The sequence below is a fragment of the Salarias fasciatus genome, chromosome 23, assembly GCF_902148845.1.
Source record: "Salarias fasciatus chromosome 23, fSalaFa1.1, whole genome shotgun sequence".
NCBI classification, from domain to species: Eukaryota; Metazoa; Chordata; class Actinopteri; order Blenniiformes; family Blenniidae; genus Salarias; species Salarias fasciatus.
In genome coordinates, this window is record NC_043766.1 from 9,951,486 (window position 1) to 9,964,491 (window position 13,006).

Consider the following 13,006-nt stretch of genomic DNA (forward strand, 5'->3'; position numbering starts at 1 on the left):
TGTTCAGTGGAACCACAAACTGCCAAGTGTCTTCAGTCCAGGCTGATCGAAGGTCATAAAATCAACTTTCAATACTTGAGAGGACTTGAGCACTTCTACATGAGCGTGTGGGGGAAATGGTAAACTGTTAAATTTTACTTACCATAGCGCTTGAAAGGCTGGCAGTGGTGTCGGTTTTAGCGTCGCCTCACAGTAGCCTGTATGCTTTCAAGATTCATAAGGCTGAGACCAAATGAGACCAAACATTATCACAAAATTATTTGTTTGTCCTATATGATCTTTAAATACATATATATATATATGTGGAAATATATTGTGAACATCTGAAAATATATCGAGTAACCTCTGAATTTCTGATTACAGAACGATATTAATTTTAGCTTACTTTTATATCCACACAGAACTGATATACCTTGATTTAATTGAAAAAAATAAAGAGGCATATTCGAGAAAATTTTCAGTATAGTTTGAGTCCTTAGGATCCATGTGAGAGTCCTCTTTTGTTTGGAAATAACAACTTGGTCCTCTTATATTAATAAGTCAATGGACAACATAATGAACTGAATGTGAATTTATCCCACTTGACCAAAATAACACTTTGTTAAAAGTGTATAGTATTTTGCTTCAAAACTACTACAAGTACTCCTTAATCTCAAAAGTCACTTGAGTAAATGTGAGCGTCTAAACGTTAACCGTTACTACACACCTCTGGTGTGAGGAAGAGAAATTGGACTGACCCGCAGAGCTCAGCTAGAGAGGGATGAACTCCTGTGTCGGTCATATAAAAATAGATAATACGACATGTGTGTCTTTGCTTTTACAGTTTTGCAATAGACCTAAAGAATAACTTCAAAGAGACTTCGATCGACATCTTGGCCGAGCAGCTGATTACAGAGCGCATTACTGAGAGTTGGGTGGAAGTTCACACTGGAAACTCCAGCTGCCGCTCACCCAGAAGGTCTGCTGTTCTTGGGCAAACAGGTAACTAACTGTCAGCAGGCTTTATTTCACTTTGCACAATCCACATAGAGTTTAGTGAAATTAAATACTTTATTAAAATTGTTTTCCATTTTCCTCAACAGTAAAATTTGACCCACCGAATAATATTACAGTGACTTGGATACAAAACAGCCTCATATTAAAGTGGTCTGCTGCAGAGAAGTTTCCAGCTTTGGCAGAAATCTGGTTTCGAAATGAGGACCATACGGAAACATGGGACAAAGTGAGCAAAACTGATGAACTCCTTTGTGTTTAAATGTGTATTTACAGTACTGTGCAAAACATGCTGGCAGATGTGGTTAAAAATGTCAACAAGCCAAACCCGAAAGAGTTACTAATAGTGCAAGTGTACTATGTAGAAATAATTAAAAACACTAAAAATCTTCAATTAATTCACAGTGCATTTTGCTGTTTCGTTTAAAAAAAAAAAAATCAATTCATGCCTCTACCTTTAAACAGTCTGGTTTTACAGTATTTCTTCACAACTGCCGGCATGTTTTTGCTTTTCTCAGTCTTGTGTTTATGCTATTTCAGACAGTAATTTACCTTCACATCTGTGTTGCTGTTACAGGCAATAACCAACGCCACCCTCAGCGGTGCTTCCACATGTACGTACATCTGTATTAAAGTATTTAGAATTCAGCACTAGTCAGTCTTTATGGCTAACTGCGGTTTGTAGTTTTCTGTCGAAATGTCTCACATCATTTGTTTTGAGTTTGATTTCATTCGACAGATAGTTTGCAAATAATCAGAGTTTACCATCAAATGAGTAAATCTATTACCGGTAGTAAAATGTGACCTAATACGTTTGAAAGGATGTCATAAGATGAGTAGCCTTTCCTTCTGTACCAACCATGTTCAGAATCTGTATGGTGTTTAATAGATTAGCTGATTACTTGTCGAGGATGAACCTGGCTATATGAGAGAAAAATGTTTATAGCTTTTGCTCCAAAAGAATCAGTTACAAAAAAAAAAAAAAAAAAAAAAAAAGCATAGACAAAAACGTGACAAACATGTTATGCAGCAGGTTTCTCAGGTTTTCTTTCAGAACAACATGTAAATTGTGGTATGACTTGTACATTGGCCCATGAACATGGGCACAGAGAACAGTCTGTGAGAGGAAACAAAATCAAGAATTCAATGGTTTGAACCTCTATGTGAAAGCAACGTCTCTTTTTAATCTCCACAGACCAGGCCATTATCAGGAATCTGCTGAAGAATTCATTTTACCAGGTTCAGATCCGACATCAGTGCAAGCAGGTCAAAGAGCCTCTGTGGAGCAACTGGTCTCAAGTTGTGATTGTTCCAGCAGGTAAATTTAATTTTCGGTATCTCAAAAATCCAAACTTTTAAAATGTTCCTGGGAGCACATGGGTCTTTATATATGATGATGTTTTGAATCAGTTGTTTTGCTTTGGCAACATGAAGTAAGTATTCAGTCAAGTAATTCTTAAAGCTGCCTTATAGTAGACTTATAGTTCTCGAGACCGGTCTCTGTCTCGTGAGCACTTTTTTGTGGTCTTGGTCTTGATAGTCTGTGGTCTCGGTCTTGGTCTCGGTCTCGGATCTCTCGGTCTCTGAATGTCTCGGACTGTCTGAGCGATCTTGAAGGGTTTTGTAAGTTGTGGCTGGTGGTAAATTTCTAAGGCGGGGCTTCATCATTCTTCAATTTCAGTGTGTTTAGGTTGCGGCTCTTCCAGGCAGGGAAGACCAGCAGAATTGACTTTTTGAAAAAACTTGCCAACATTTAACAGTAATAGTCATGTCAGTCCTGAAGAGCACTCAAGAGCCAATCCTAAAATAGTGTAGAAATAGCGGTCATGCACACATACTTGATGTCAACATTTATAGTGAGTTCACTCAGAGACATGCAGTGTCTCTGTGTCATTGTGCCTGGAGTTAAATACAATCTCATATGTATACTACACAGCTAAGCCCAGCATGGTGCTGATGTTCTACAACTCATGCAAGACGGCAAAAAAAATCTTTTTTTTTTTTTTTTTGTCTCTGTCTCGGTCTTGATCTTGAGCTGAACTGGTCTTGGTTTTGACTTGGTCGGTCTTGGTCTTGGTCTTGAGACTCTCTGGTCTTGGTAGTGTCTTGGTCTCGGTTGAGGCCGTCTTGACTACACGTCTGCCGTATAGTCGTAGGTCGGTGAATATTGGCTTTGGAAGTGTGCAGCGGTTCTCGTCTGGCTGGTGAAAGAGACTTCATGATTGACATATAGTACACGTATCTGTTACAGGCTTGTTTTGTATTTTGTTATTTTCAAGGTTTGTTGGAATGTTTGTGTTTGCTAGTGGCCATTTGGTTTGTGGTTTCACTCATTTGTTTGTTCATTTATTTGCTTGTTCGCACTTTCGTTCATTTAATTTTATTTCAGACATAGTAAATAAAAACAAACTGATGAGTACAATGAATGCAGTGGAAATTAATATTTAACAGAGTTAACAGGCAGCCCAGCTGCCAACTTATTGACATTTCTGTTTCCTGTGGCTAATGCTACAGTTTCCACACATGAACTAATGATGGCAAATAAAAAGGATGGTACGCTACTAAAAATTCCATTTTTCAATGAAAAGTTGTTGTATGGTTCTCTGCAAAAGAATAGTGATTTGTGTGCTTTGTAAAACTGAATTTAAGTATGACCATAGTACCTCATTGTCACGCCCTGTGCCCCTGCGTCCTCGTGGAGGCACTGGGGTCCTGTTCTGTTTGTCTGCCCTCATGTTCTCCTGCCTCGTTACTCCCTAATGTGCCTCACCTGCCCTGCCATGTATTTAAATCCCGTGCTCCAGGTGTGTCTTGTCGGCTCCTTGTGGGTCTGTCTGTGTGCTTCCATGTCCCTGCCTGCACCTCCGCTCCGTTTGCCTTTTTGTTCCTGAGTTCCCTATTTGCCTTGAGTTCTGGATTCCCTTATTTTTGGACAATAAACAGTTTTGTACCCCGCCTGGCTGCCTGCGCCTGGGTTCCCCCCCCCCCGCACCCGTGACACTCATCTTTAATGTATCACTTTGGAACGAAGCACCACGGTGTTGTGACGGACACAGGCGGATTTCAGCAGCAGAGAAAGCACAATATGTCGAGAGAGACTGGTGTGTGTCAGCAGCTGGATGAATGTGAAAGAGGAATAGTTATTTGTGTCTCAGCACATTCGAGTGTTGCTGAAGGTTCAAATGTGTTCAGTTCTGAAATATTAGCATTTCAACGGAATACAGTGAATTTTCTGAACATAAGATGAATGTATTGGCATTGTACCTTTTTTCAAAAGGCTCTCAGTTGGGTTACTTTAAAGTTAATTAAGCTATTTAATTTAATGTTTGTTTTTGGTCAGACTGACAGAAGTAGCCTTCCACACATTCTCAACTTTTGAATGTTGGATGGTTCAGATTCAACACTTGTGAGTATTTTCCAATGTGGAACTGTTTTCAACTAAAAAACATGCTCCACTTAGGTTACAAGTTTCAGAATAAACCATTTGTATGCATTAAATTGGTAATTGTGTGTGTTAATTACAAGTTCAGGAATCATGCCATTGATTACAATTATAACAGTCAGGCTTGTAAATAATTTGTTGATTTTTCTTACGTATTTGATTGACTTCTTTAATGTTTTCTCTCATGTTTACTGTTTCACTGCAGAACTTGAACATAAACCTAACGTCAGATGGAAGGAACAACTTCTAGACGGCAAAAGAAAAGTGATCCTAAGTTGGGAGGTACAGTAAGTCAGACTACAAACCAGCAACAGAGCAATGGTATATGAGGGTCCAAATTACTGGAACATGCACAAACTTACTGTTGTTCTTCATTACTCCTGGTATTCATGCTAAATCCAGTGTTGTAAGACTTTTCCTACGAGAACAGACGTCAACTATAATATTCGCCAAATGCTTCACAGATGGTTCTATTTACCTCGTTTGTCTGACATGAGATTGCGTCTCTTTTCAGTCGGTGCCAAAAGCAGCATCGGTCAGAGGGATACGTTTCACCCTGAACGACACACAGTCTTCTCGTGGATGCCCCTGTAAAAAGAAAATACATACCACCAACTCTACACACTACACTATGTATGTGTCTAATTCAGCAGTAAACATCTCGGTCATTGCAACAAATGCAGCGGGATCTTCTCCTTTAGCAAGTGTACAATTACCAGCTGTACAGATGAAGGATTTAAAAGGTAGGCTGGAGTGTGCAGTGTGTGTGTCATGTACATTTTTTGTCAAAACGACATATTACCTCCCTTTTCTACCTTTTTGACAGTTTGCAATAAAACATTATTGGGGGAAAAATTGGAAAAATCAATGTGCCTCGAGTGGTATGAATTAGATGAAGACTCAGTGCCAACGAATGGGAGTTTTCAATCCAGAAAAAGAGAAAAGGCACGGATTAACGAGAGTAAGTCCTTTTATCCCTAAAATTATAACAATTTTTTTTAAATTATATAATAATTCTGCTTTGATAAAAATGTGCAGTGAGCTGACATGTTGATGTGCAATGAGTTCTCCTGTTCCCGTTCTCTGTCTATGTCGCTGTGGTCCATTTGGGGTCACAAAAAGCCGTGCAGGACCACATCCGCTACCTTTACTTTGAGCAAAGATGTCACAAAGGGAAGCCACAGACAGTCAAAACGTGCTTCTTCTATAAAGAAGAGGGAGGTGAGTGTCTCCACAACAATATGCACAGTGCACCATAGAGTTAACTGGAAAGGCTGAAACAAATTGACCTCATTTACCAATAGCAGAGTGTCTTCAACTACCTCCTAGAATTTGAAGTGGCTGTTTTAATTCTGTTATCAGTCCTAAATCGCTGCATGAACCAGGTACACTACAGCAGCTTCACAGCTTTATTCAATTTTCAATAAAAACAGATGGCTTTCCATCAAATTTACAAAATCTAAATTTACATAATGAGGCAGAAATGCATGTAGAAAGGTAAATGGGGGCACATAAATCAATACTCCAGGAAAAACAGTTGAGGAAAAGAATGCAAGATTGGAAATAATTAATGTGATGGTGAATTAAAGAATTGTCAATTAATTAATACAATTTCAGATGAAAATAAAATACAGAAATGTATAATTTGGAGAAAATAAATTGTGAAAGTGAAATAACCCAGAAATAAATACAGGCCAAAAAATTAGTGAGAGAAAAAAAATTAAAAATCATCAAATAAATGAACAAATTGAACCGAAAATGACAAGGTAGAGCAAATAAATGGGAGTATAAAGCTAAATTGAAACAGTTCAAAAAGGACAAAAGAAATATACATTTGATGTCACAATTTCTAGTTTTTATTCATGAGAAAAGTATTTTTTTATATTTCTTTTGTATAATTTATTGACATATACATTTGTTTGAGTCATTTATATATTTCTGTATTTATATTTTAATGATGGCATTTCCAGTCCTCCATAGCCAGCGCGCTAATAATTCAGATGGTTAAATCAAAATGTTTGAAGAAGAACTGTAAGAGCGTCTGCATCTGATACAGATTGAAAACGTTGAGTGCTATAGAACAAAAGCAAAATAAATATTTTTCCTATTTTCCATGTCAGCACCAAATAAAGAACCACAGGACTTCAGGGCTTTCGGTGAAATGCACACTTCTGTCAACTTGTCTTGGAAAGCAATTCCCCTGAAGAACCAGCGAGGCGTCCTCACACACTACAACCTGTGCTGGGTGAAAAGCAACTCCCAGGATGTGCCACCAGGTTTGAAAGTCCCATGCTTTTGAACACATCTTTGTTTGCTGACCTTCTGAAACGACCATCCAACTTTCACATACAAGTGACCCAAGCAGATGTCTTCCAAATATGAGTCTGGTTCTGCTGCAGGTTCCGTTTTAAAAGGAAGTTTCTGCTCTCCAGTGTCACTTGTATATGCTTGCTCATTTGGGTTATGGGATTATCATTCAGTATTTTGTAATATATTAAAATACAATATATTAAAACAACACTGTTTCTCTGTAACAACAAAGGTGTGCGACTCTAAAAGTTTTTCTCTGTTGCTTCTATTAGAATGCCGTAACATATCTGCCTCTGAGACAAAACATCGCTTGGATAAGTTGACGCCGGGAACCAAATACAGCATCAGCCTGACCGGAGTGACTCGAGTTGGAAAAGGACCTGAAGCCACAGTGACTGTCAACACAAAGCCGGAGAAGCCTGTAAATGGTATGCTACCATCAGCACACACACACACTTCATTGGATTTTCGATAAAGTAAAAATCATATTGGTCCATATATAAGAAACTCCTACATATACAAGGCTCATATATGGAAAAAGGTTTTGCTGGAAAATTTTTGTTTCTTGCAAAACAGTAATTTTATGTTCTAAAACAAAGTTCATAATGGCGTTCACATGGAATTTAATATCTTTTGTTCACATTTTTTAGATACTGGAATAAAGGAATACACACACTTAACTGTGCAAATTGTCACGTGTTTTCTCATTACTTGCAGTTTTACATTTGATTTAGCCTCTACGTGATCATTGGCTTAGAGCCTTAGAGCCTCTGCCTTTTGTTTCACCGATCGTCACTGTGATGCTCTGGCTCTACCTGTAACTGGCTTGGTATCGCCCAGTCACTAGTCGTTGTCCTAAGTCCTCTTTTGTTTCTTAGAGTCTGGGTTGTTGTGATGCAAATATCTGCATTTACACTGGGAGCTGAATATTAGTCCCTGAATATAACAAGGTGATTTCAGACCATGTTGAGAAAAAAAATACACCCCTTCTTATATTTGGACCAATACAACAGTGTTGTTTTTCTTTTTTGCTTTGGTTTCTTTTCACTTTTTTAAATAACCTTTTTCTTTTTGTGTATCTGTTTCCCCCTAATTTAGTGTGGCTTAGCTTTGGCTTGCTGATTATATTCTTTTTAGTCTCAATTATGTGCACCTTTGTCTTTAAGAGGTGAGTAACCCTTACTTTTTATACTCTATATCATTAATTCTGGACGAAAGGGCTGATAATACATATGTGATGCAGATCATTAAATATTTGCTAGTACATATATATATATATATATATATATATATATATATATATATATATATATATATATCACTGAAAATGTGCTTTTTGTTCAAAATAAACATGTTTATGTTCCCCATTAAAATCAATATTAAGTAAAAAGGCATCTTCTAATTTCTCTTCACCATTTGAGGCCTGTGGTAATCAATATGTGCTCAGGCATTTTATTTATTATTTATGGCAAATGGAGATAATACCTGATTTTTCTGATAGAAGGTCCTCTCACTATGTATATTCTCACCCTTCTTTATCTACACAAGCTTTTAGTGTGTCACGTGCATGTTTGAATGAATGTGAGTGTGTGCAAATGCTGGACAATGGTTTGAATGGACCATGTTCTCCGCCTCCACTGCTGAAGCAGCTGCTCGGAGCTGTGGTCAAAGGTCTCCGGTACCTGCCGTGGTGGCAACACCTGAACCTAGTGGTGGTAGTGAGGGATTCTGTCAAGCTGCAGAAGGTGTCCTATCAAGTCCTGTGGGTGCATGCGACTCCCAAAGCAGCTGATGGGTAAAGGCAGGATGGGCAGGCTGCGGCTCGAGCAGTTGTGGAGGCAAAAACTCAGGTATGGAAGGAATTCTGGGAGGCCACAAAGTATCATTATCAGTCTGCCTTGAAAAAAATCTGGCAAACTGTCCTGTCCCTAAGGAGGACAAAGCAGCTCTCCATCGCCTCAATCCGACTATACAGTATCTTCTGTGGATGAAGCAGAGGCTGAGGTCTCAGAGGTGGACTCATCCATCCCACAAGCCGAAGTCACCTAGCTGGTCGGTAAGCTCCTCGGTGGCAAGGCACTGGGGTTGGATGAGATTTGCCCTGAGTGCTTTAAGTCCCTGGATGTGCAGGGACTGTCTTGGTTGACACGTCTCTGTAACATCGCATGGCGGTCAGGGACAGTACCCCTGGATTCACAGACCGAGGTGGTGGTTCCCCTTTTTAAAAAGGGGGACCGGAGGGTGTGCTCCAACTATAGAAGAATCACACTCCTCAGCCTCCCCAGGAAAGTCTATTCCAGGGTACTGAAGAGGAGGATCTAACCGATAGTCAAACCTCAGATCCAGGAGGAGCAATATGGTTTTCATCCCAGTCACAGAAGACCAGGCTAGCTCCACACTCTCAATCGGGTGCTTGAGAGTTCATGGGAGTTTGCCCAACCAATCCACATGTGTTTTGTGGATTAGGAGGAAGGTTCAACCTCCTCCTTCGTGTGGGATGCTCCAGGAGTATGGAGTCTGGGGCCCTTTGCTAAGGGCGGTCTGATCTCTGTATGACTGAAGTCTGAGTCTGGTCCGCATTGTCAGCAGTAAGTCTGACCTGTTCCCAGTACATGTTGGAAGAATTTGGTCTGCCCTTCCTGTATGGGAGGCGAGTCCCTGCCCCAAGTGGAGGAGTTCAAGTATCTCAGGGCCTTGTTCATGAGTGGGGGAAGGATGGAGGTGAGACTGACAGGTGGATCAGTGTAGCGTCTGAAGTGAGGTAGTCATTGTATCGGTTCGTCATGGTGAAAAGGAAGCTGAGCCAAAACACAAAGCTCTGGATTTACCCGTCGATCTTCGCTCCTACCCTCACCTATGGTGATGAGCTTTGGGTCATAACTGAAAGGACAAGATCCCGGATACAAGTGGCTGAAATGAGCGTCCTCTTTGGGATGGCTGAGTGCTTTCAGAGAGATAGGGTGAGGAGCTCAGCGTAGAGCCGCTACTCCTCCACATTGAGAGGAGTCAGCTGAGGTGGCTCGGGCGCCTCTTTAGGATGCCTCCTGGACTCCTCCTTGGGGAGGTGTTCTGAACATGTCCCACTGGGAGGAGACCCCGGGGAAGACCTAGAACACAAGTCTCTCGGCTAGCCCGGGAATACCTCGGGATTCCTCCATGAATGGGTGGAGGAAGTGTCGGGTGACAGGGAAGTCTGGGAATCCCTGCTTGGACTGCTGTCCCTGCAAGCTGGCCCTGGATAAGCAGTTGATAATGAATGGATGGATGGATGGATGGATGTTTGACACTTAATGCTGAGGCTCAATTGATCAAACAAAGTAAAAATGGAAAAAAAAAAAAGCTTCATTTTAGTTCAACTTGACTTTAATGTAATAATTTCAAATGTGCATCAAAAGGTTAAATAAAATGCTATGACATTTTTATAAATATGTTTAAGTACCACACGAACCTCTTTAATTGCATGTCTTTTAATAAGATTTATTCTCTTCTTAGAATCAAAAACAAGCTCTTCCCTCCTGTGCCGAGACCTTTTATTCCAAATTTCACCTCCCATCAACCAGAGACTCCGGTAGGAAATTCTACTTTTTGTTTTTTTTTTTTTTCTTACTGGAGTTTACGTAATTTGAAGCAATGGTTTACTCTCTCTGCATCCCTTACAGTTACTCACAGAGCCATATAGTATACAGCCTTTACATATGGCTATATATAGAAACTACTATTTGCTAATAGTGCTTTAGTTTGGTATGATTGTAAATGTTTTTATATTGTTTACACACGTATTATTAGACACTACAAAGACATATTAAGCACAGATGTGTCCTCTAACAACATTGATTTGATTTTTTCAATACATTATGGTTGTTTATATATACTTACCTTTATATAATATGAAGTTGATTTATATTATATGAAGAAAATAATGCAGTAACCTGCTCTAATATGATTAAAAAATTAATCCCAACTGTCAGAGTAATATCGCAGATACTGTATTTCAGATATCTCTAATATTTTCAACATCCAGCTCTTTAGTGTTTGAGTTTTGTTTATGAACAAGTTAGCAAGATTTAAAACATAATTAGTTTTTCATTAAGAATTAGTCACTAGGGGGGAATTCTGGTTGTTCTGACACTAAACATGCAACCTGTACAAGGAATTTAAAAAAGCAAGACTTTATGCAATTGCACAATATGTATGATAAATCAGTATTTGATGTCATTGCACATATTGGATGAAAGGAGGTTTAAAAAAAAAACACTTAACAGGAAGCAGTGAGCATGACTGGATTTGTTGCTTTAATGTTTTTTCATACTGGCAAGCATGTGAATCTGAGGAAAGTCCCAACCAAGTGCTATGAAAGACAATGTGAAAGACCCACAAACTGTTCTTTTGTCAGTAAAGCAGAAGTTTGATTGTGCCTCAGAACAAAGTCAACAGTAAATGTCATCACTCACAGTGTCTTGATTCACTTTCTGATTGAAAGAAGATGTCGACTCTCTGTACTCAGCTTTCACTATGGGCTCAAATATTTTGGACATACATTATCATTAAGACTTTAAAGATTTGAATTCATGGAACCTTTAGTCTATTTGTATTTAATTTTTTCTCTGTCTGCTGCCACATTATTTTTTAACTACCATATAAATGCTTAAAATTTGGGGACAATTAAAATTTTCAGTGTGCAAAAAAACAACAGGAAACCAAGGTTTTCAACCCAAAGTTACCACTCAGGTGACACAACGCTTGCGTATAGTGACATTTGGGGGTTATGGTTCAAGCTCTTGAACAGGTATTCATCCTCTCACTCTTTGAAAATCCAGGCATTAGACTGAAATCAAGCACAAAGGGCTCCAGACTAAACTCAATGAGAGAGAAAGAGACAGAGAGAGAAGTCCAGTTGTCTTTGTGATACAACTGCTCTATCAGCTGATTCAACAAGTCTTTCCAGCCTTGTTCAGAGCTTTGTTTTTACTATGAATGGTTTGTTCATAATTTCACAGGACAGTGCAGTTTGTATTTCTCGTGACAGCCTCATTTTCAATAATATGGATGATGTCTGTGCTGATGTGACCCAACAGGTGACGGCAGAGCACAAAGAGGAGGTGCACGATCTGATGCTGCAGCAACTTCATCCAGAGAGTAGGACTGTCTGTGAGGAGACAGAGGAAGTGACTGTTCTTGGAGGACAGTGGGATGATAGGAGTGGTGAAGACATGAAGAACGACAACAGCGACTCGGGAGGATCTGATGAAGAGTCTCTAAGTGCCGACACTCTAAAGACAACCAGTGAAAGAGAGGGGACAGACCTTGAACAGATGGACAGTGAGCTTGCCATACTGATTTACAGGAATGGTTTGGTGTTTGATGTAAAGACTGACTCCAGTTAAAGGGATGCTGACGGCTGTTTTTCTGCATTGCTGCTCAAAACTGCAAAAGCATGTCAATGATTGACCTGTTGACAAATACAGGTAACTAGAGTATTTCTGTTGTTGTAAGGACTGTGTTCTTTCTGAGAAACATCATCCTTTCACAGTATCTTATTATTAAAAAAAACATATTTTTTTTCATCTTTGACTTGAATGCATTTTCACTGTGGAGAGATTTTTTTTTTTTTTTTTAATTTAAGTAGGCCAGGTTGTGAAAGTAGGACAGTTTAACCACTCTCATGCTTTACAGAAAATGGTTGTAGGACATTTTGGTACACATCTCTAAGTTGTAAAAAAAAAAAAAAAGAAAAAAAAAGATTAAATTCAATTTAATTTCACAACAGGAGGCAGATTCAAAAGAACTGCCCCCCTCAAAAAAAAAAAAAATGCAAAGCAAAGTGTTTACAATTTAAGTAAGCAGAGCTGTTATTTCTCACGCAATGACAGTGAAAGTCACAAGATTGACTCTAAGCTCACATTCACATTGTACAAAGTTCAATTCACACTAAATTACACGTTTCAGTTGCATTCTGTACCTCCTGTAACTTCACAATGAAAAAAAAAAAGTGCTGTCACGAGCTGATCCATTTGCAATATAAGCAATTTGTTAACGGGTGCTAGTGAATGGTTTTTACATAAAGTAATAGTTAAACTAAGTTTTGGCCAATGCATGTGTTTCTGTTTTTAAATTTTTTTCTACATTTCATTAACTTGATTTTTAATGAAACTGTAAGATATCATGAAGTTTTTTTAGACGTGTTATAAAAAAAGTATAATTTTTACACTGTACTCGTCTTGTTGTATTCAGCTCAATCAACTGTTTCTCTCTCTCTCTTTC

General features: G+C 39.0%; 1 protein-coding gene across 1 annotated transcript in view; it reads left to right on the top strand.

Annotated features, from left to right (window-relative positions):
* il12rb1 (interleukin 12 receptor subunit beta 1) overlaps window positions 1-12,555 on the top strand; it is an 18,923-nt gene extending 6,368 nt beyond the window's left edge. The window contains exons 3-15 of the mRNA XM_030083279.1: window positions 824-981; window positions 1,083-1,222; window positions 1,571-1,607; window positions 2,189-2,311; window positions 4,641-4,717; window positions 4,950-5,178; window positions 5,262-5,396; window positions 5,558-5,656; window positions 6,556-6,711; window positions 7,018-7,173; window positions 7,844-7,913; window positions 10,238-10,313; window positions 11,821-12,555. Of these exons, the coding sequence (XP_029939139.1) occupies window positions 824-981; window positions 1,083-1,222; window positions 1,571-1,607; window positions 2,189-2,311; window positions 4,641-4,717; window positions 4,950-5,178; window positions 5,262-5,396; window positions 5,558-5,656; window positions 6,556-6,711; window positions 7,018-7,173; window positions 7,844-7,913; window positions 10,238-10,313; window positions 11,821-12,129 (1,765 nt within the window). The 3' untranslated portion in view covers window positions 12,130-12,555. The remainder of the gene's footprint in view (window positions 1-823; window positions 982-1,082; window positions 1,223-1,570; window positions 1,608-2,188; window positions 2,312-4,640; window positions 4,718-4,949; window positions 5,179-5,261; window positions 5,397-5,557; window positions 5,657-6,555; window positions 6,712-7,017; window positions 7,174-7,843; window positions 7,914-10,237; window positions 10,314-11,820) is intronic.
* The last annotated feature ends 451 nt before the right edge of the window (window positions 12,556-13,006 follow it).